Source organism: Leptopilina heterotoma, unplaced genomic scaffold (assembly GCF_015476425.1).
Source record: "Leptopilina heterotoma isolate Lh14 unplaced genomic scaffold, ASM1547642v1 Lhet_201, whole genome shotgun sequence".
Lineage (NCBI taxonomy): Eukaryota > Metazoa > Arthropoda > Insecta > Hymenoptera > Figitidae > Leptopilina > Leptopilina heterotoma.
This window is the reverse complement of record NW_025110916.1, coordinates 1,804,199-1,828,179: the sequence shown is the minus strand read 5'-3', so window position 1 is coordinate 1,828,179 and position 23,981 is coordinate 1,804,199. Positions and strand designations below refer to the sequence as shown.

Below are 23,981 nucleotides of genomic sequence, written 5' to 3'. Positions count from 1 at the left end.
GTTTTTAGAACGTTTCATGTCTGCTAAATAACGTCCCAAAAACGTTATATGTTTCTAAAACGTTTTAAAAGCAATGGAACGTTTTTGGAACATTATTTGGCAGACATGGAACGTTCTAAAAACAATGATGGTTTTTTGCCCACTGGAAAGATCGTAAAAAATATTTTTTTAGCTTCATTAATTAAAAAAATTAATTAAAAAGCCTATTAAAGAAATATTTGAGTGTTTATGATTTATGAAAAAAGTATAACAATTTATAAAATTAAATTTGAAAGTAGTTAACAAGTTTTCCGAATCAATCTACACAAATAAATTAAATATCTTAAATAAATCTCGATAAGCTCATGGGCTTCAATGTATCGACAGCACAGCTGCTCTAATACAGAAACCTGCTTAATTTGAAAAATATTTTCGAAATTAATTAATAATTTCAAAATTATCAAAGAACTCAGAAAAAACGGTAGCATGGTGGGATACAAGCCCACGACCTTTCTATTGCCGGTAGACTGCTCTGACCACTAAGCTACATGCACCCCGAGACTCTCCGAGTTCCTTGAAATATACTATCCCTTCCTACATTATTTAATGATAACGTAGGAAGGTTCTTAAAGATTTCTGTATTAGGGCAGCTGTGCTGTCGATACATTGAAGCCCATGAGCTTATCGAGATTTATTTAAGATATTTAATTTATTTGTGTAGATTGATTCGGGAAAATTGTTAACTTCTTTCAAATTTAATATTTAATCACCGAATGATAAATTCACTTCCTTCAATTTATAAAATTGTTTAAACAATTAATTGTTGTTATTTTTTATAAACTGTACTTAGGGCTAGAAATTTCTAGATTCTTCTCAATTGTACAAATTTGTAGGAGAAAATCATCTACTAATGCTAAAAAATGAAAAATAAACTTATAAATTACTTTGTTTAAACAATTAATTGTTATTATTTTTGTCATAAACTGTACTTGGTGCTAGAAATTTCTAGTTTTTTCTCAATTTTGCAAAATAATTTATTTTAAAACTGTTTAAACAATGTATTGCTATCATTTTTTTCATAAAGGGCACTTAGGACTAGAAATTTCTAGTTTTTTCTAAATACATCAATTAAAAAATTAAAAACTATAAATTGTTTAAACAATAGTTAAATAATAAATTTTTAGTTTTTCTATTATACCTAAGTGTTTAAGTTATTAATAATTGCACAATTGAGAAAAAACTAGGAATTTATAGTTTTATGTAGGGGAAAGGCTTGCAGGTTGCAACACCTAAGCTTTTTTGCTCATAACTCATTAAGGGGACATTCCAGTTCAAAACAGGCAAAAATAAGGCTTTTTTAGTATATATTATTAAAATAACTATGACATTTATTTAAAAAATTTCTTTTACATCTAATAAATAATTTATTTAAGAATTTGTAAAAAATTTTTTTTTTCATTTTTATTTCAAAATGGCGGCGATATACGCCATTTTCGAAAATGCCCATTTTCGGTGGTAAGATCGATTCCAAACTTTCTAAAACAGATAAAACCAAAAACGAAGTGACTTCCCAGTGGGCAAAAAACCATCATTGGTTTAAAAACGTTCCAAAAACGTTTTTAGAAGGTTTCATGTCTGCTAAATAATGTCCCAAAAACGTTATATGGTTCTAAAACGTTTTAAAAGCAATGGAACGTTTTTGGAACATTATTTTGTAGACATGAAACGTTCTAAAAACGGCTTTGGAACGTGTTTAAAACAATGATGGTTTTTTGCCCACTGGGATTCTCTTTGTTAGATATTTCTTTAGGTGTGGAACCTCAAAAAAGTGGAATTTTCTTCCCCTCCTATTTTTAGAGTACTTTTTCCCCAAAATATGCAAAAAAAAAAGGTGTTTTTATTCTGAATTTCTCTTATAAAAAAAGGGGGAGTTGGAAATTTTCCAGTTTTTGAGGTTCCATTTATAGGCATAATGACGCTGAATCAAAAGCCGTTTGATTTTTTAAAATCACTTCAGAAGAACTCGAGATATCACTCTTATCCTTAGTAGAAATTTGTCTTGGCATGACTAGATTTATTCAAGTTACTGTACAGTTTTAGTCATGGAAGTTTAATCTAGCTTAACTGGCGAATTACTAGACAGCTACTGCATAACACTGTTAAAGAAAATATAAATTTGAACTTGATTATTACTGCATAGAAGTCCTGTACAGTTATTTTCATGGCACTATCGAGGCGTTCCGAGAATTTATGTTCCAAAGTTTGTCGTGGCGTTAGCGCTACCGCCAGTTTCAGTAACTAAACAGTTGTGTATTGACATTTTCGAAATATTTTCTACAAAATAAATCATTTGGTTTTACAGTTTATAGTTTTTATAATTTTAATTTTGTTCTTTTATTTTACTGTTGACAACTAAATAACAAATTTTTTAAATTATTTAATAATAAAAATTTCTTTTAAATCAAAATTTATTTTTAATGAAAATTCCTTTAGAAAAAAAACTTTTTTAAAATTCGCTTTAATTAATTGAGTTATTTAAAATAACTAATTTTTTAAATTCGGAAGACAATTTTTTTCAAGATTATATACTCTTATTATATGTATAAATATTTATTTAACAAACCTCCCAGTGGGCAAAAAACCATCATTGTTTTAAAAACGTTCCAAAAACGTTTTTAGAACGTTTCATGTCTGCAAAATAATGTTCCAAAATCGTTCCATTACTTTTAAAACGTTTTAGAACCATACACGGAAAAAAAAGTTCACGAATCTCTCGTGAACTAGTACATATATCACTTTTGGATGGGACACAAAATTTCAAAATTTTCATTCACTTTTGATTAGAAATGGCGAACGTCAACGAAAAACTGAAACAAAGTTAATGAATTTTTGATGAACTGTTAAGGAAGAGTAGTTCGTCAAAAGTAGAGGTACAAGTTCACGAAAAAATCGTGAACTCGCGAGTGTCAGTAGTATGCGCAGTTCGTAATGCGCATCAAATATGGCTGATCAAGCATTCATCATTCAGTCGGTGTCATCGGTGTTTACATTCGGGAAAATTCTTTGATGAAAGTTATTATTTAGAATCAGTGTTTTTTATTACTTAGTGAATATTTTTGTTTGCTAATTTCCTTTGTGAAACAAATAATTCATAAAATGAATTAAAAGTTACGATAAGGGACTTTTTCTACTTTGCACGGTCCTGAGTTTTACAGCAGACAAAGCTAATCGTTTCGTTTGTCGAAAGACAGTGTATCTAGATTTAGCCGTGGCGGTTAGTTGTTAGAAATATTATGTTATAGGGTATAGGTACTAGGTTCGAATCCCGTGAAGTGAATTACGAATTTTAATGGCGATAAAATTGTGTATTCTGTGTAGTTGATGAAATTTTGACGAACTGTGTTTGTTGATTTTCAAGAATTTTGTGTCCCATCCAAAAGTGATATACTAGTTCACGAGAGATTCGTGAACTTTTTTTTTCTGTGTAAGCATAAATTTTGTTTCAATATATCAGAAATATTAAATACATTAAAGAATTTAGAATAACTTTTACAATTTTTTAGGAGTGGTCCACTTAAGGTTACACTTTTTTCATTTCTTAAAAATTAGCTTTTTTTAAAAGTCAATTGTTTTTTCCAATAAAAAAAATCAAAGCTATTATGGCATAAATACTTATCTAGGGATTTAAACTAAAGCTCCGATTAATTTGCTTTCATAAAGAATTTTTTAGAAAAAAAGCGTAGGCGGTCCACTCAAGGTGACATTACTCTATATATGTTTTTTTCGAAAAAAGAATCAGCTACGATTTTTGGAAATGAAAATTTGGAATCTTGGGACGATTCCAGATAAAACTGCGTTAGCACAATTTTGACTCATTTTAGGTAAACCTAAAAGTGCTTCAAGACCACCGAGTGTGAGCATTAGAAGGTAGTTTCTAGTAAGCGTCATAAGATAAGTAATATAATATAAATTGATATTATACAAATAATTATTTACTGGATTTCTGTAATTGTTGTTATTTATTCATCTATTTATTGTTTACTTAAACTTATTTAATATTTCTATTTATTTATAACTATAAAAATAGTATTTATAAATTTAATAAAAATAAAATAAAAAATATTTCTCTCTATAATTTATTTATTGCCGCGAGCTGATACTTATTTATTCCTCAATATCAATATTATATTGAAGAAAATTTTGAAAATAAATTTGAAGGGACTGGGGATACAACCCGGGTTCGCAACGCAGAAACAAACAACCTAACCAACTAACCTAATCAACCATGTGTAGGAAAGAATATTTCGGGTCCTTTTAAGCTTCAAGTGATCTCATTGGTTGGCGTCACTAATGGCGGGATAATTTAAAAAAGGATTCACAAATATATTTGAATTTTCTCATTACAATAAATAATTTAATTTCTAATATTATTTCTTAATTAAATCTTCAAAAAATAAGAATAAATAAATAATTAAAAATGAAAATATTAAATTAGAAAGTTAATAGATAAGCATTAAACTAAACTTTATTTTTTTTTACTTAATTTGACTTCACAATTTTCTATAAAAAATGTAATTATGGTCTGTCTTAAAAATCGATGAACTCTGGTAATCTATTCGCAATTTGAAGTTAGTTGTTTCTGTTTGCATTTTGTTTCCTAGTTTTTTTTTATAATTAATTATTCTTTTTAATATTTTAATATTTAAAATTAATGAAAATTCTAATGTAATACACGGAGAGAAGGGCGTAGTAGATTCTACTGACATGGCAGTTAAATCTACTAAACAGAATCGTTAGGTTTGGACTGACGGTACAGACAGTGCCATCTACTGCACTGTTTAGTAAGATAGTAAGATACACTAAGCAAACAATATATTCTACTAAACAGAGAGGTGTCGTAGTGTATTATACTAAACATACAGTTGGCGCCACTAACCGGTGCACTAAATGATTTACTAAACGCGTTCTGTCACATTTACTGCAACTCTTCTCTCCGTGTACAATGCTTTCAATATTAGAAAAGCAATTAAATAAAATTGTTGTCAATTAAAAATATTCTTTATGCGGTATTTCTTACTTAATTTTATAATTTTTAACCTGAAATAATTTAATTTTTACAAAAAAATGAATCAAAAATTTTCAAAATAATTAAATTTTTTCGAAAAATTAAAATAAAATCTTTGAAAAAGTTCATTCTTACGCAAAATTTAATTAGAATAATATTTAAAATATTTAAATTCTTATAAAGAGTTTTATCAAAATTTTTAATAATAATTTAATTCTTTTGTGAAATGTTATTAATTAATTATGTAACTAATTGAATTTCTGAGAAGAATTTTATTAAAATCTTTATAAATCCTAATTAAATTTATTTGAATTTTTTTCAATTAATTGAGTTTCTTTAATAATTTTAATTTAAAAAAGGATTCATAAAGTTATTTGAATTTTCTCATTACAATAAATAATTTAATTACTAATATTATTCATTTAATGTTAAAATATTTTTTTTAGAATATAAATTTAATTATTATCTAATACTTAATAAATAAAAGTTTGTTCAAATAAATTTTTTTCAGGATATGCAACAAATTATTTCAATTTATGTCAATTAATTATTTTTTATTTTATTTATTCATTTAATATGTTTTTATTAAAAGAATCGATTGTAAAATAAATATAATTCAAATAATAAATTATTTCTATTACAGGGTTGCCACAGGTCAGGGAAATCAGGGAATTAAGGAAAAAGTCAGGGAACGTAAAATTGGTCAGGGAATTCAGGGAAAAGTCAGGGATTTCATAAATAATCAAAATTTCACAGGAGTTTAACTATTTACAAATTTTTTATAAATTTCTTCGCAATAAATCAGTTATTTTTATAAATAATAACATTTTTTTAAAAAAATTTAATTATTTTCATGAATAATAAAACTTATCATAGATATCAATTTTTTTAATACAATTTTAATTGAATTTCTCAAAAAAATTAATTACTCCTGAAAATTTTATTAAAATTCCTCAAAAAAATTCAGTTTTGTTGATAAAATTCTTTATGATAATTCAATTTCGAGAAACATTTATTTATTCAATAAATTATTTTTTTTGTATTTAAATAATTGAATTCTCGTAGAATTTTTCAATAGAAATTGATTTAAAAATCAATATCAGTTAAAATTTTAGATAATTGAATATTAAAAGCATTATGGCATGAATTTTTAAAAATAATTTAAAATTGAAATCTTTTAAAGAATTTTCATCAAATTTTTGAAAATAATTACATTTTTCGAAGAATTTACTTAAAATTGTATACAAAATCATTGAAATCCTGTAAAGAATTTAATTTATTTAATGAAAGTAATTGAATTCTTGGAATGAATTATTTCAAATTTTTTTAAATAATTGAAATAATGTAAAGAATATTATTATTTATGGAAATAATAGAATTCCTGCAACGAATTTTATTACGTTTTTTTCAATAATTGAATTATTTTGAGAACTTTTATTAAAATAGTATACATTCTGAAAATATTTGAATTTCAACAAAGAATTTCATTATATTCTTGAAATGTAATTAAATTATTGCAAAAAATTTAAGAAAATAATTCCACTTTTCTAGGCATTTATTTTAAATTGTATTATAAATAATTGAAATCCTCAAAAAAATTTTATAATTTAAGGAAATAATGGAATTCGTACAACGAATTTTATCAATTTTTTTTAAATAGTTGAAGTCTTCAGAAAAAATTTTATTGCTTGTAAAAATAACTGAATTCCTGCAAAGAATTTTATTTCATTTTATTTAAATAATTAAATTGTTTTTTTAAAATAGTAAATTTTGAAATCTTTGAATTTCAGCGAAGAATTCTATTATTTGTGAAATGTAATTTAATTCTTACAATAAATTTTTGATGATATTTTTATTTTCCGAGAAATTTAATTAAAATTGTATTAAAAATAATTAAAACCCTGTGAAGAATTTAATTATTTATGAAAGTAATTGAATTCTTACAATGAATTTTTTCAATTTTTTTTTAAATAATTGAAATAATGTAAAGAATCTTATTATTTATGAAAATAATTGAATTTCTGCAATGAATTTTATTACATTTTTTTTAAATATAATTAAATTCTTTAGAGAACTTTTATTAAAATAGTAGATTTTGAAAATATTTGAATTTCAACAAAGAATTTAATTATATTCTTGAAATGTAATTAAATTATTGCAAAAAATTTTAGAAAATAATTCCATTTTTCTAGGAATTTATTTTAAATTGTATTATAAATAATTGAAATCCTCAGAAAAATTTAATAATTTTTAGAAATAACACAGCCCCACAAAAAAAGAAAAGTACCCTGCGCGAAAGCCCACAGTACCATACCCCTATGTATTTTGATGCGCTGAACACGAATCCGAAGTCAGATTTGCTCCATCACGTCAGGATTTTTTTCTAACCTCAAAAAACATGTCAGATTTTATGTAATTTATGTAAAATACAAAATTTTTTAAAAATTGATTAGATTTGTCTCAAACTTGTTTCTTGGGGGTTTTTAAGATCGCTGACTACGAATCTGCAGTCAGTTTTTAAAACTTCAAAATGGCGGATCCAATATGGCGGCCAAAATTTAAAAATTTGGTGGATTTTCACTTTACTTGGTACATAGGGGTTTTCGGGGTCGCTGATTACAGATTTGCAGTCAGATGTTAAAAATTCAATATGGCGGATCCAATATGGCGGTCATTTTTTTGAAAATTGATTTATTTTGCTTTAAAATGGGTACTCAGTGGTTTTTTGGATCACTGATAACAAATCTTCAATTAGATTTTGAAAAATCAATATGTCCGTTTGAAAATAATGTAATTTTTATTTATGTCTGTTTATGGTAACGGACTCGTTTGGCTTCGAAAGACCTGTGCAGTAGTTTTCTTTTTAAGTTTACTCTTCCTGGAACAATATCCCTTTTTAGCATCCAACAATAGTCAGCCATCATATTTACGTCCCATCTGCCTTGATATCTGCTCTCCATTTCATTAATATCTTGAAAAACTTGATGAAACCGTTCTCCCTGTTCCTCGCTGTAGTTTTCTAAATTTTTTGGAAAGTAACTCAGATGTGAATGTAGGAAATGGAGCTTCAAACTCATCAAGCATCCTAATTTTTGAAAGTTTTTGATCATAACATTTACTATTAGTTCCCAATTCTCGCTCTTATGGTTGCCAAGAAAGTTTTCAATAACTCCCTTAAAACTAAGCCAAATGCAGCTTTCTCTTTATTACTCATTACTGTGATAAATTTTTCATCTTTTACTAGTTTGCGAATTCTGGCCCAACAAAAATTCCTTCCTTTAATTTAGCATTAGATATCTCTGGAAATTTTTGTTCCAGGTACTTGAAACATTTCCCTTCTTTACCTAAAGACTTTACAAACTGTTTTATTACCCCTAGTTTAATATGTAAAGGTGGTGAAATTACCTTTGTAGGATCAACTAGAGGTTTTTTTTATAATATTTTTGGAACCTGGTGTAAAGGATGTTCTTTTGGTCCATTCTTTTTGTACGTAATGTTTTTTTTTATCTCTACTGTCCCACAAACATAAAAAGCAAGGTGTTTTCGTAAAACCTGCTTGTTGGCCCAACATGATACTTATAATTTTAAAATCTCCACAAATTTGCCAATTGTGTTCTTTATATTTAATTTTCTCCAAAACTAATTTGACATTTTCATAATCTTCTTTAAGTTTAGTGGAATGGGCTACGGGAATTGAAGCAAAAACATTAGTGTTATGAATTAGCACTGCCTTTAGACTTCTTTTAGAAGAGTCAATGAATAACCTCTAGTCTTATGTTGATCTTCATATATGTTTGGTTTCAATTCATTTATTAGTCCTTCAATGTCAGAACAATATACTAATGAAAGCTCATCGTCTTTTGTAAAATATTTCCGAAATTCCTTTTCTCTGTCACGATAAAAGTAAGCTGTGGTGCCTTTAGATAACAAATTTTTCTTTTTTAAAACTGAAGCTAGATATCTAGCTGCATATTCTATTTTTGCATTTTTCTATCTAGTTGATATTCTGCTCCATTTTTGGGTAATTTCAAATCTCTGATGAGGTTGCTAAGCTCTTCTTGCGTAAAGCCTTCTTTAACCTTTTCTTCCTGATAACCATCTGGAATATAAATATCATCATTGTCTTCTACAATATTACTAACCGCATCACTTATATCGGAAAGTACATACTCTAATGGTGAACTGTCGATTTCCATATTTGCAGAAGAAAGAGTTAAATGACTTAAAATTTCGGGTTTTTTCACAGATACTACACATGCGTAAATTATATTCTTTTATTTTATTTTTTTTTATTTTTTTTAAGGCTATAGCCTTTTACATTGGTCATGCAAAAGTAGCAATCTTCTCGATTCAATGGTTTTTTCCACAATGTTGGTTTTTTAAACTTCAGGTGTTTATCCTCTTTCGTATCATTCCAACGAGTTAATATTGTGTAGCAGGAACTGCAGATTGTATTTGGAGCCCATTTTTCATTCTGATTGACTATCTCAAAATCAAAACAATCTTTGTAAATTTGTTTAATGTTTTCATTAATTAATTTGCGATTTTTCGGGATATAAAATTGTCCGCATAAGTAACAAAATACATCTGCATTGCTGTCACATGTATGTTGTGAGGTTGACACTCCAAAAAGAACTTTTGAAGCGTTTGAAGATTTTTTATTGTTTTGATTTTTGAAAGCCATGATATTTAGGAAAATGCCCGCACGCTAGGGATCCTGGTCTGATCGCAGGCGAGTCCACCGTCCTAGGGGTGATAACCCTCATACCTCCCTAGGCCTAAGTATGAGAGCTTTCCGACTTTGACGAGGACATTATCAACTTGTCGTCGGACACACTACGGTATCATCCTCACACCCTAACGTCCCCCTCCAAGGCAGCGCGCCTTCGCTGGCTTCGTTACTTCGATAGACAGGAAGCAAATCATTCTACACATCCCATTTCGGGGCAGTTGTCGTCGCCTACTACATCTATCGAAGCAGCAGGATTAATAGATCTTTTCATTTAAGGAATCTGTACTGCGCAAGCGCGGAGTATATATATAACTTCCAACAAAGTTTCGAGCACTTTTTGTACAAAATGCACAGTGCTAATAGTGAAAAGTAATTAAAAAATATTACTAATAAATGTAGAAAAAAAATAGCGTGTATTAAAAATGAGCAGTATCCCTGAGAAAAATAATCCACAAAGGAAAAAAATTGATGCACAAAAAAAATATTGTTTTGGGAATTGCAAAAGTGATGCTCGTTGCAAGTCTTATTTGACTGAAAATTATTACTTTATTTCTTTCCCAAAACCGTTTAACATTTAGAAAATAAAATATTAGGAATGAAAATATTCGAAGTAATTGCAAAACTTGTCAAGTATATCGAAAATGAGACCTTTGGGTAAGGTTATGTTCAGAACATAACATAACCTTATTTACATATAAACAATATAGACTTTTTTACCCTTTAAACACTGACTTCGGCTTTATAACCATATTTTTAATTGACAGCTACAGTATTTTTCTCTACCTGTTTATACATTAATTTTGCTTCTGGAATATCATTTTCATCGAGTTTTTTATTTGAATTGTTATTAGCACAATATACATTCTGACACAAAGTTGCTCGAAAATTTTGAAATCGCGCCGTCTGTCATGGCGTAGCTTCAACTTCCGGTCTTAAATGAAAAGGTCTATATTGTGCCAAAGCACAATGGAAATACAATACAGTATTATGTCCTAGCAGGCCTGCGTTCAAGAGAAAAGTATTCTGCAATTGTTGAATTGAACTTCACCCAGAAATTATGCCTAATTCTCTAGAAATGTTCCTAGATGTCGTCTCGATAAATACATTTTAATTTAGGCATTCAGGTTACCAAAAATCTGCATTTCCTGCTGCATAAATGTTTACCAACAAACTTTTCGAAACTTTTAAATTCACCGACTCCCAAAATGCTTGCATATCAAGTCATATTGGACCAGTTGTTAGAAATTTTTAAAGTCTGATTTGAAATTTGTGATCAGCGATCCGAAAAACCAGTGAGTACCCATTTTAAAGCAAAAGAAATCAATTTTCGAAAAAATGACCGCCATATTGAATTTTTAAAATCTGACTGCAAATTTGTAATCAGCGACCCCGAAAACCCCTATACATATACCAAGTAATGTGAAAATCCAACAAAATTTTTTAATTTGTCCGCCATATTGGATCCGCCATTTTGAATTTTTAAAAACTGACTGCAGATTCGTAATCAGCGATCTTAAAAACCCCCGAAAAACAAGTTTGAGAAAAATCTAATCAATTTTTTTAAAAATTTTGTATTTTACATAAATTACATAAAATCTGACATGTTTTTTGAGGTTAGAAAAAAGTCCTGACGTGATGGAGCAAATCTGACTTTGGATTCGTGTTCAGCGCATCAAAATACATAGGGGTATGGTACTGTGGACTTTCGCGCAGGGTACTTTTCTTTTTTTGTGGGGCTGTGTAATGGAATATTCTTATTACAACAAATTTTATCAATTTAAAAAAAAAAATTGAATTCATGTGAAAAATTTTATTACCTACTTGTAAAAATAATTGGATTTTCGAAAATTTTTGAATTTCAGCGAAGAATTTCATTATTTGTGAAATGTAATTTAATTCTTGCAAAAAATTTTTGAAAATAATTTCATTTAAAATTGTATTAAAAATAATTAAAAACCTTTGAAGAAATTTATTTTTTATGAAAATAATTGAATTCTTGCAACGAATTTTATTATAATTTTTGTAAATAATTTAACTTTTTTTGAAATATTTTATGGAAATTAAAATTTTTATAAACCAGAAAGATATCAATTACTCCGAGTCAAAGACTCGGAGTGATTGATATCTTTATGTTTTATAATAATATTCTTATCCCAGTAAAAAAAAACTAATTCAAATGAATTGAAACGAATTAACATTTTTGGTAGGCTCCAATTCGTATTTGTCACAAAGCGGGATTCACTCAAGCTCTTTGTATATTCAATTGAATTTAATTCAATATGTACCAATTTGTCCAAACGAATTCGCATTCGAAAGAAATGGCCAAGGAATGCATTGAATTCGTGCTAACGAATTGAAAAAAATTAAAGGCTCAAAACTTGTCCAGTGAATTGGTACGGATAGAAGGTTCGGAAGTTCAATACAGTTTCACGAATTCAGGAAAATTGCATCATGGCTCCAATTCGTATTTGTCACAAAGCGGGATTCACGAAAGCTCTTTGTGAATTCTTTTTAATTCATTTCAATTAGTTTTCGTTTACTGGGATAAGTTGTTGAATTTTAAAAATGTTTGAATTTGAATGATTTGGAGAATTTTAATTCCTATGGGAAAATAATAATTAAATATTTATTTAAAAATTTAGTTATTGATGTTTGCGAATAATTTTACAATTTAAGAAATTCGTAAGTAAATGTAAAAGAATATTTTTTTTATCTAATAATTTTTTAAGTATGAATCAGAATATTCTTTAGAGTCAGGGAAAAAGTCAAAATTTTGTCTGGAAACCAGAGAAAAGTCAGGGATAAACGGAATTAATTTTTTGTGGCAACCCTGTATTATTAAATAATTCATTAATAAAAATTGCTATTCTTTTTTCAAATTTTAATATACTTGACGTGTTTACAAATTTCATTTTATTTATTTTCACAAAAGAATTAAATTATTATAAAAAATTTTGATAAAACTCTTTATAAGAATTTAAATATTTTAAATATTATTTTAATTAAATTTTGCGTAAGAATGAACTTTTTAAAAGATTTTATTTTAATTTTTCGAAAAAATTTAATTATTTTGAAAATTTTGGATTTATTTTTTTGTAAAAATTAAATTATTTCAGGTTAAAAATTATAAAATTAAGTAAGAAATACCGCATAAGGAATATTTTTAATTGACAACAATTTTGTTTAATTGCTTTTCTAATATTGAAAGCATTTTATTACATTAGAATTTTCATTAATTTTAAATATTAAAATATTAAAAAGAGTAATTAATTATAAAAGAAACTAGGAAACAAAATGCAAACAGAAACAACTAACTTCAAATTGCGAATAGATTACCGGAGTTCATTGATTTTTGAGACAGACCATAATTACATTTTTTATAGAAAATTGTGAAGTCAAATTAAGTAAAAAAAAATAAAGTTTAGTTTAATGCTTATCTATTAACTTTCTAATTTAATATTTTCATTTTTAATTATTTATTTATGTGCGATTCCATGGGAGATTTTAGTTTTTTCGGAGTAAGTAAACCAATTGCAATAAAATTTAGGAATTTTAATCTACACATAAAAAGAAATATTTCCACCAAATATTACGTCAAAATATTCAGTAGTTTTTGAGATGTCAAAATTTTGGAAAAATTTTGAAATCGTTATATCTTCGTTCCATTTTAACCAAATCACATAATTTTTTTTGGAGAAAATTCAGCATAAAAAAACGAAAAAATTTTTTTATATTATGTTTATACAAAATTTTTATAAACAAAAAAGTTATTAAATAATAATTGAATAACTTTTGAATAGCTTCACAGAATTGAATGAAATAAACACTAAAATAATCTTACCTTTGATTTCTTTAAGATTCCGAAAAAAATACCTGGCAACGAGATTGTCTTCATATAATATTTTTAATATTTTTGTTCACTTTTGAGAGTAAACATTAAAAGTTTCTGCTACTTTACGTGCAAATTCAGGTGCGCGCGCAGACCTCTCTTTCTAATCATCTCCGAATTTCCGGTTTCAGAGAGAGAGGTCTGCGCGCGCACCTGAATTTGCACGTAAAGTAGCAGAAACTTTTAATGTTTACTCTCAAAAGTGAACAAAAATATTAAAAATATTATATGAAGACAATCTCGTTGCCAGGTATTTTTTTCGGAATCTTAAAGAAATCAAAGGTAAGATTATTTCAGTGTTTATTTCATTCAATTCTGTAAAGCTATTCAAAAGTTATTCAATTATTATTTAATAACTTTTTTGTTTATAAAAATTTTGTATAAACATAATATAAAAAATTTTTTCGTTTTTTTATGCTGAATTTTCTCCAAAGAAAATTAAGTGATTTGGTTAAAATGGAACGAAGATATAACGATTTCAAAATTTTTCCAAAATTTTGACATCTCAAAAACTACTGAATATTTTGACGTAATATTTGGTGGAAATATTTCTTTTTATGTGTAGATTAAAATTCCTAAATTTTATTGCAATTGGTTTACTTACTCCGAAAAAACTAAAATCTCCCATGGAATCGCACTTATTCTTATTTTTTGAAGATTTAATTAAGAAATAATATTAGAAATTAAATTATTTATTGTAATGAGAAAATTCAAATATATTTGTGAATCCTTTTTTAAATTATCCCGCCATTAGTGACGCCAACCAATGAGATCACTTGAAGCTTAAGAAGGCCCGAAACATTTTCCCTTTCACATGGTTGGTTAGGTTGTTTGTTTCTGCGTTGCGAACCCGGGTTCTATCCCCAGTCCCTTCAAATTTATTTTCAAAATTTTCTTCAATATAATATTGATATTGAGGAATAAATAAGTATCAGCTCGCGGCAATAAATAAATTATAGAGAGAAATATTTTTTATTTTATTTTTATTAAATTTATAAATACTATTTTTATAGTTATAAATAAATAGAAATATTAAATAAGTTTAAGTAAACAATAAATAGATAAATAAATAAAAACAATTACAGAAATCCAGTAAATAATTATTTGTATAATATCAATTTATATTATATTACTTATCTTATGACGCTTACTAGAAACTACCTTCTAATGCTCACAGATACTTACCAGAGATAGTTTTAAAGAAGATAACCAAGCAAAATTATCTAAAACTAACAATTTAATATTTCACCAAGTTTTCTCTCTTTGTTTTCAGAAAAGTTTCTTAGATAACTTTCTGCAAGCTAACACGGAAAGCTTAAAAGCGTAGGACATTTATAGGCCCTGGGAAGCTAACCGTGTTAACTATAGAAGCTAACATGGTTAGTTTCCCGTTAGCTTCCCGCAAAATATGGTGCTATGTGGGTTCTGTGTACAGAAGATAATAAGATAATAAGATATATATCTTATTTCCAACTCAACACTCACGAATAATTATTTTTCTCAATATATTAAAAATGTAGGGGAGACTGCACGGAGAGAAAAAAAAGTGAGCCGTTTGATTTGGCAAGAGAGCGCTGTTTTCCCTTTATAAAGCGCAGCAGTTGCGCCGCAAACGTCGAACGGTTATACTTTTTGAGGAGTATCGGTTCTCTTCTCCACACAAATAGAGCCGCTTACTTTCCAAAAAGTGTACCCGCTTTCCCCAAAAAGGAGAACCGTTCTCCCCTCGAGAGTAAGCAGCGTGCTTAACCTCAAGTTGAACGGCTGTTTCGCATTTAACGCAACCGCTCTACCGACAGGTAGAGCTGCTTACTTTTTTTTCTCTCCGTGTGGGGCTAAACCGATCAAGTCAAATATTTCCGAAACCATGAAGAATTTAAAATAATGTTAATAACCTGTAAACGCGCTATTTCGTGAAGCATATACTGCATGAGGTTTTAGGGACATGTCATTTTTCTTGTAATAATAGTTGCCGTTGATATATAAAATGTCGTTTTTCGCAGTAAAAAGTAAAAAATTTATTTTCTCATTTTTTTGGGTTTTTATTGTTATAATTAAAGTGGACATATACATGTCGTAGGCAACTAGAAGAATCCGGCATTAAGCTTAATACCTAGGCAATAAGCTTACTGCCGGCAATTAGACGAATACACGACGAAATCGTTCAGATTTGTCTATTTGCCTAGGCAGTAAGCTTAATGCCCGGCAGTAAGCTTATTGCCCGATGAAGATTCGGCAATTAGACGAATCACATTAGAATCCATTTGCAGTGCACAAACGTCCTATAAAAAATTAATTAAAAACAATAATAATAATAATAATAAATCATTCTGGACAGAATTAAATATTTCTTGGGTAAAAAAAATATTTCTTGAGTCTAATAAACATTTCTTGGATCAATTAAATAATTCTGGACAGAATTAAATATTTCTTGAGTAAAAAAAATATCTCCTGAGTCAAATAAATAATTTTTTTACTTTTGCATAAAGAAAAATATTTCTCGACTAAAATAAATTTTGTTTAAGTCTATCAAACAATTCTTGACTAAAATATTCCTTTAGTGAAATAAATATTTATTGAGTCAAATAGAGATTGTTTGATTTAAATAAATATTTCTTGACTCAAATAAATGCTTCTTGACTCTGGCGTTCGAAATAAAAACTTAGTTAACTGACATTTATATCGAAACGAGAAAATAAGGAAAAACGGTTTGCTTTCAGAACCCTAATAAAAATTAAAAAATTGTTCTATTCAACTTCACATACTGAGTATAATGATGGTGCTCCATTTAATTATGAAATAAAAAATTAATTATTTAAACAAATTATATGAAAAAGAACACTTGCGTGTTTTTCCGAATGCAAATATGAAGTAAAAAAAAAAGTAAAAAAAAAATAAATGTAAAATGATGTAATGATGTAAATGATGTAAATGTAAAAGTTAGGTAAAGTCCTTTAAAGGCATTTTTCCTTCAAATCTTACATTCGAGCTCGTAGCCTCGTTTGTTTTTTGGACTACGCAAAGTCCTTTCCTTAACTTTTTATCAAATATTCCTTCATTTTCTGCAATTTCTTAGATTTTTAATATTAATTTTTTACAAACAATAATTTGCAAGAAAATTTAAACTATAACTATTAGACGCAGTTTTTTCTTACGAGTTCATTGATACCAAAAACTCATTTTTCACCAAAATGTCAGTTAACTAAGTTTTTATATCACACGGCAGGCACTCTTATAAATATTTGTTATCATTGAGAAATATTTCTTGAGTCTAATAAATATTTTTTGACTCAAAAAGAAAAAAAATTCTTGGATGAAAAAAAATATTTCTTAGGAAAATATAAATTATTTATTTGACTCAGGAAATATTTTTTTTACTCAAAAAATATTTAATTCTGTCCAGAATTATTTAATTGATCCAAGAAATGTTTATTAGACTTAAGAAATATTTTTTTTACCCAAGAAATATTTAATTCTGTCCAGAATGATTTATTTCAGTTAAGAAATGTTTATTTGACTAAAGCAATATTTATTTTAGTCGAGAATTATTTATATGAGTCAAGGAATATTATTATCATTATTATTATTATCATTATTATTGTTTTTAATTAATTTTTTATAGGACGTTTGTGCACTGCAAATGGATTCTAATGTGATTCGTCTAATTGCCGAATCTTCATCGGGCAATAAGCTTACTGCCGGGCATTAAGCTTATTGCCTACACGGAGAGAAAAAAAAGTAAGCGGCTCTACCTGTCAGTAGAGCGGTTGCGTTAAATGCGAAACAGCCGTTCAACTTGAGGTTAAGCACGCTGCTTACTCTCGAGGGGAGAACGGTTCTCTTTTTTGGGGAAAGCGGGTAAACTTTTTGGAAAGTAAGCGGCTCTATTTGTGTGGAGAAGAGAACCGATACTCCTCAAAAAGTATAACCGTTCGACGTTTGCGGCGCAACTGCTGCGCTTTATAAAGGGAAAACAGCGCTCTCTTGCCAAATCAAACGGCTCACTTTTTTTTTCTCTCCGTGTAGGCAAATAGACAAATCTGAACGATTTCGTCGTGTATTCGTCTAATTGCCGGCAGTAAGCTTATTGCCTAGGAATTAAGCTTAATGCTTGATTCTTCTAGTTGCCTACGACATACATAAAGGAAATGAAGTTTTAAGAAAAAAAGGATAATTTTGTTCAAAAAATTTATTCACACTGAAAAAAAGTTAGAATTTGATAATTCCTTGTTACTCTTGCTTATACTTACCGACATTAGATATTTCTCGGATGCAGTAACACGATTTTGTATTAGCGGTAGAATAAATAAGTTTTTCTTCATTACTAATTAATAATATATTATTATTTATTTATTATATAAATGTTCTTATATAAAATAATTAAATTTAATACAAAATCGTGCTTACCGCATCCGAGAAATATCTAATGTCGGTAAGTAAAAGTAACAAAGAATTATCAAATTCTAACCTTTTTTCAGTGTGAATAAATTTTTTGAACAAAATTATTCTTTTTTTCTTAAAACTTCATTTCCCTTATGAATTTAGCTTTGTTTTAGATGAGATAATTCATTTCTATTATCTACATTAATTTAAAATAGTGTTACATTAATAAAAATGCTTTAAAAGTCACCTCGTATACAAGCATCTACTTAGTAAGAAACGAGAAATTGAAAAGTATTAAAAAGATTCTATTCTTTTGAATGCCATTTCTGTCCAATACTTTTCTATCCAATGAGAGCAATATGAAAAGTAACGATATCAATTGTGATGTCTCTGACATAAAATAATAAATAATAAAATAGACTCATTGAAATATAAAGTACGTAATTTATTGGAACCTTTACTGGCTGATATACAGACAAGACTGGCATACATGGAACTGAGCTTATGGCTCGTTCATAACATGTCTTACGCTATCTAGTGGACACTTACGACATTACAATACCTCCCCCTTTAATTTGAAACATTATTTTTATAAAATCTTATTATAAGTTTAATCGCTGTGGAGGTTTGATATTTCTTTTCGGTCTTGTATATATTTCCTTATTGATAGTTTCTAGCTTTTTAGATATTTCTGGAGACGCTATTATAATTGGTTTTTCGAGATTTACCTTCTCCTGTTCATCAACATTATTTTTTTGCAATTCATTCTCTACATCAGTTATTTCAGAATCTACATTTGCCTTTTCTTGACTATTTTCATTTTGATCAATTCGATTTTTAACACAAACAGGATCCAATATAATCTCAACGTTTTCTGACTTTTCTTTAGTGTTGTCGTCGTTTTTAACAATTTCATAAACTTTTAACATTTGATCCATATGCCTTTTCCACATATTTTCACAACCTGGAATTTTACATAAATAAGTTTGATCCCCAATTACTCACCACACACTCCCTTTAACCCACTCTTTCTTGTTTACATTTCTATAGTCTCTCACATACACCAATTCGCCTTCCTGAAATTTTACATTTCGATTACCTTTGTGATTTCTTTTTATTCTCTCGATTGCTTTATTTTTACCGTCAGGTTTCAAAAAATCAAATCTGGTTCTAATCGCTCTTCCAAACATTAATTTTGCCGGTGTTTCTCCCGTTGTACAATGAGTCGAAGTCCTATAATTTAATAAATATCTATTGACAATCGTATCTATTTGTACATTTTTGTTTTTTTGATCATTCAACGCTTTCGTTGTATTGTTCATACTGAAAACTTCAGGCCATTTTGTGAACGCGTCTGTAACAATCAAAAACATTTTTTTTGCAATCGGTCCTAAAAAATCTATATGTATTCTTTCGAATGGAAAAGTAGCCTCTTCAAAAAGTTTTAATTTTGCCTTTTGCGGATCCGGTCTTTCCAATTGACACGCATGACATTGTAACGCAATTTTTTTGATTTCTTTATCTAATAACGGCCACCAAAAATACGCTCGTGCCATTGATTTCAATTTTCCCATACCTGCGTGCGTTAAATGCAATTCCTCTAAAAGTTTATTTCTGAATTTCGCTGGTACAAGAATCCTATAACCCCACATTAATACACCTTGATCAATATAAATTTCAGTTTTTCTAATTTCATATGGTTTTAAATGACTCTCGATTTTAATAGGCCATCCCTTCTCTACATATGAATAAATTGTACTCAACTCAGGATCTTTTCTTGTTTCTACTTTCAATTGAATCGCAGTCAAAGGTACAGAACTTTCAATAAAATTAAAATACTCACATCCGTCATCAAAACCATGAATTACCTGTGTCTCGATTGGAAGTCTCGATAGGCCGTCAGCAATACAATTGCTCTTGCCTTTTATGTGCTTAAAATTATATTCAAAGCCCGACAAAAATACTGCCCACCTTTGCAACCTACCCGCTGCCATTTCTGGGAGACTTTTATTTTTTCCAAAAAGTGCTTCTAACGGCTTGTGATCCGAAAATAGATTGAATTTATTTCCGATTAAATATTGATAGAATTTTTTAGCTCCGAAATAAATTGCTAACGCCTCTTTTTGAATCACCGCATAGTTCTTTTCCGCAGGTTGTAATACCCTTGACGCAAATGCAATTGGTCGCTCTGTTCCGCCAAAAAAAACATGTGTTAATACCGCAGCTATACCAAACTGAGAAGCGTCACAATACATATTTATCGGTTTTGTTCTGTCAAAATGCACTAGCACTTTTTTTGACGTGATTTCCTTTCTTGTTTTAATGAACGCATTTTCACATTTTTCAGTCCATTTAAATTCCGTATTGTCCCTCAACAGTTCGTACATTGGTAATAGTATTTCCGCCACATTCGGAATAAATTTCGAATAATAATTTACAGTACCAACCCATGTTTTAACCTCACTTTTGTTCGTTGGCCTAGGAATTTTCAAAATCGCTTCTACTTTGCTATTATCTGTTTTTAACCCTTCTTTGTTAATCACATGACCCAAAAATCGGATTTCCTTTTGAAAAAATTTACATTTTTTTATATTTAATTTGAACCCCGCATTTTGAAGCCTTCCTAAAACCCCATTTAAATTAGCAAGATGCTCTTGTCGCGTTTTTCCCGTAACTACTACGTCGTCAATAAAACAAACTACACCCGGTAATCCTTGTAGAACTTTTTCTATTATTCTCTGAAAAATTGCTGACGCCGGCTTTGTGCCAAATGGCAATCTATTAACGCGGTAAATTCCTTTGCAAGTGCTCCATGTGAGCAAATCACTTGTTTCCTCATCTAATTCTAACTGATTAAAAGCATTAAGAAAATCAAGTTTTGTAAATTCTTCCCCACCCTGGAGAGCAGTGAAAAGATCTTCGATTCTGGGTAATGGATAATTCACATCTACTAAATATTTATTTATCGTAATTTTATAATTTGCACACAAACGAATCGACCCGTCAGACTTTATTATTAGTACCAAAGGTGTACCAAACTTGCCATTGTTTACTTTAGTCAGCATTCCGTCACTTTCTAATTTATCAATTATTTTATCGACATTATCTCGAAACGCATATGCTACCGGTTTCGGTTTAATAAAAATCGGTTTAATATCTGGAGTTACTTCTAATTTGATTTTTTCATACGCGTACTTCCCTAATTCTTGTTTAAAGATTTCGTCATATTTTTCCAATAATTGGATTAAATCGTCGCCATTCGGTTTTTCATCGATTTTATACGTCTCGACTGGAATATTAAACTTTATACCAAAACATTGCATTAAATCTCTACCTAGAAGTGGTCTAGATCCTTTGTCAACTAATAAAATTTTTTTTACTACATTTTTCCCTTTATATACAACCTTTGCTTCGAATTCTTCAGCTGGCTGGACAATACTTCCATCATAAAAAGCTAATTGTACCGACGTGTTTAGCTTTTTTGTACATTTGCTGAGGTTCCTTTCAAAGAAATCAATTGGAATGCAAGATCTACCTGCTCCAGAATCTAACTCGCATTTGACAGGTACACCTTGAATTAACACGGTTAACATAAATTGAGTTACCCCATTTTCACTTTTAACATAAAACATTTCTAACTCCTCAGCTTCTTCTGAAAAATGTACACGATTAGTTTTAGACTTACAGATAACAGCTAAATGACCTACCTCATTACAAATTTTACATTTGTATTTCTTATATTTACATGTCGCAAATACATGACCACCTTTACCACAAGCAAAACATGCCGACCCTTTTTTGCTGACGTTGTTTCCCTTTGGTCCCTTGTTGGTGTTGTCCTGAGTTTGTTGCCATTTACTATGTTCTTGCGCCTTGCTACCAGCTGATCCTCCTCGTTTGCCTGGGATGAATTTCATTTTGTTGACTTCCACTTCTTGTAGTGACAGCTCCTTGTTTAATGCAATTTCCTTTAAATCGTTCAAAGACTTCGTGACTTCCTCTTCACACAAACGTTCTCGTATTCTTCCTTCACACAAACCAGATATGAACTTATCTTTTAATATCGCTTCCAACTGATTCCCGAACTTGCAATCAGCCGCCACTTTTTTAATTCGAGCGTACCATTCACTCACTTTTTCATTTTGTTCTTGTCTAGTCTCATAAAATTCAATTCGTTTTCTAAATGTTGACACTCGAGGTGAAAATTGGCTTCTTAAAATCTCACACAACTGCAAATATGTTTTATCCTTAGGCAAATCTGGATTCGCCAAATCTCTTATAACCTTGTACGCATCTGGACCAATGACCGTCAATAATACAGATACTTTTCTATCATCTTTAATATAATTCGCTGTTAAATATTGATCTAGACGCTCTTCGTAAATTTGCCAATCTTCTCCTAATTTGTACTCTGCTAATGTACCAATTTGTGCATGCATCGCAATTTGTGTCATATTTCCACCTTGTATGTTTCCTTCTTCTGCATCAGCCATGTTGTTTTCGTGGTTACGTTCCAATCGTTCCTTGTTCTACGGTCCGAGTTTTCCTCAATTCACAGTGCCCCCTGGTAAACTTTGTTGAAAATTAAATCAAATATGGCTACACATAAAATGGATAAGCGTCCTTTTCCTTTGTTTGCGCGTCTGGTCCTTCCAGATCCCAATTTTCTATTTTCTCCTTTCAAATAAAAAATATTCAAAACCGCACACAACAGGAGAGCATGCACCAGCCGTTGATGCCCCCCTTTTTTTTTGCCAAACAATAATTTTCACTTTAGAATCGTCTCACTGTTCAAGACCACGCCGTCGACACTTTGTGAATTTTGTAATTTCTATCTTTTTCTTTCACTATATGCACATACTATACTTTGCACTAAATAACCTTTCAATCCTCGTCGCCAATGTGATGTCTCTGACATAAAATAATAAATAATAAAATAGACTCATTGAAATATAAAGTACGTAATTTATTGGAACCTTTACTGGCTGATATACAGACAAGACTGGCATACATGGAACTGAGCTTATGGCTCGTTCATAACATGTCTTACGCTATCTAGTGGACACTTACGACATTACATCAATCCTCTTGAATACCCAGTAAGAAAGCAAAGATTAAGAAGCATTAAAAAAATTCTATCCTTTTGAATATTATTTCTGTCCTATGCTTCTGAATTCCGCGACAGTAGTTGAAAAGTTTACAATTTCAATCCTTTCAAATGCTCATACAAATATAGTATAATAATATAATAGAGTCAAATTTTCTGAACTGGGCCACCAAAAACAATCTTTTTAAATTTACATTATATCTATACATAATTTGTTACAGCCGGGTGATACAAAAACATTCCCGGAATGCGTTTTAAAAAATTTTCATTTTTCAATTAGTTATAAACAATTAAACTTTAAAGTACCTTTTTAGAAAATTTAATATTTCTTCGTTGTTTTTTGATAAAATTTAAAAATATTTGGCAGAAATGTACAAAAATACTGCCTCTATTAATAACAATAAAATTTAAAAAAATTCATAATTATTTATGCAAAATTAATTGTTAATTAATTAAACAATTAAAGTTTTAAGTGACTTCTGGACTAGTTACGAAAACAATTTAAAAACTACTGAAATCTATTTTTTCTATACTTTAATTTCCAAAAACAAAATCTTAGTACCTTTAATAATTGAGCAAATGACATAATTTTAAAGAGGGGCGTGCAAGCGCTCGGACCTCGGCTCGGACTGCCGCGGCCGCTGCGCTAGGACGCGTTGAGACACGATTGTTCTTGAAAAAACGTTTATTTAATATGCTTGTCTTATAAATTGATTTTTATTAATTTTTCCTTATTACTTCTACAACAGTAATTTATTAGACGTAATTCAGATACATAGTACTTTTATCAAACCATTTTCACGATAACAAAATTCGTGTCATCTGA

General features: G+C 29.0%; 2 protein-coding genes across 2 annotated transcripts in view; one reads left to right on the top strand and one right to left on the bottom strand.

The window, feature by feature from the left end:
- The window catches only part of LOC122501103 (homologous-pairing protein 2 homolog), a 40,091-nt gene that overhangs the window by 4,915 nt on the left and 11,195 nt on the right, over positions 1-23,981 (top strand). The gene's annotated exons all lie outside the window — the stretch shown is intronic.
- On the bottom strand, positions 15,861-22,613 carry LOC122501123 (uncharacterized protein K02A2.6-like). The gene is made up of 3 exons (XM_043610397.1): positions 19,148-22,613; positions 18,777-19,012; positions 15,861-15,947 (listed from the first exon to the last, which is right to left on the bottom strand). The coding sequence occupies exons 1-3, from the start codon at positions 22,539-22,541 to the stop codon at positions 15,861-15,863; spliced, it is 3,717 nt and encodes a 1,238-aa protein (XP_043466332.1). The 5' UTR covers positions 22,542-22,613.

What these genes read in the sequence shown, in the direction of transcription:
- LOC122501123 (XM_043610397.1), bottom strand. Translation starts at nt 22,541, where the DNA reads ATGGCTGATGCAGAAGAAGGAAACATACAAGGTGGAAATATGACACAA. An exon ending in AATAAAAAGAAATCACAAAG is followed by an intron (nt 19,013 to 19,147) that starts GTAATCGAAATG and finishes GTAAAATTCCAG; the next exon opens with GTTGTGAAAATATGTGGAAA. An exon ending in ATGTTGATGAACAGGAGAAG is followed by an intron (nt 15,948 to 18,776) that starts GTAAATCTCGAA and finishes AATTTTTTATAG; the next exon opens with GACGTTTGTGCACTGCAAAT.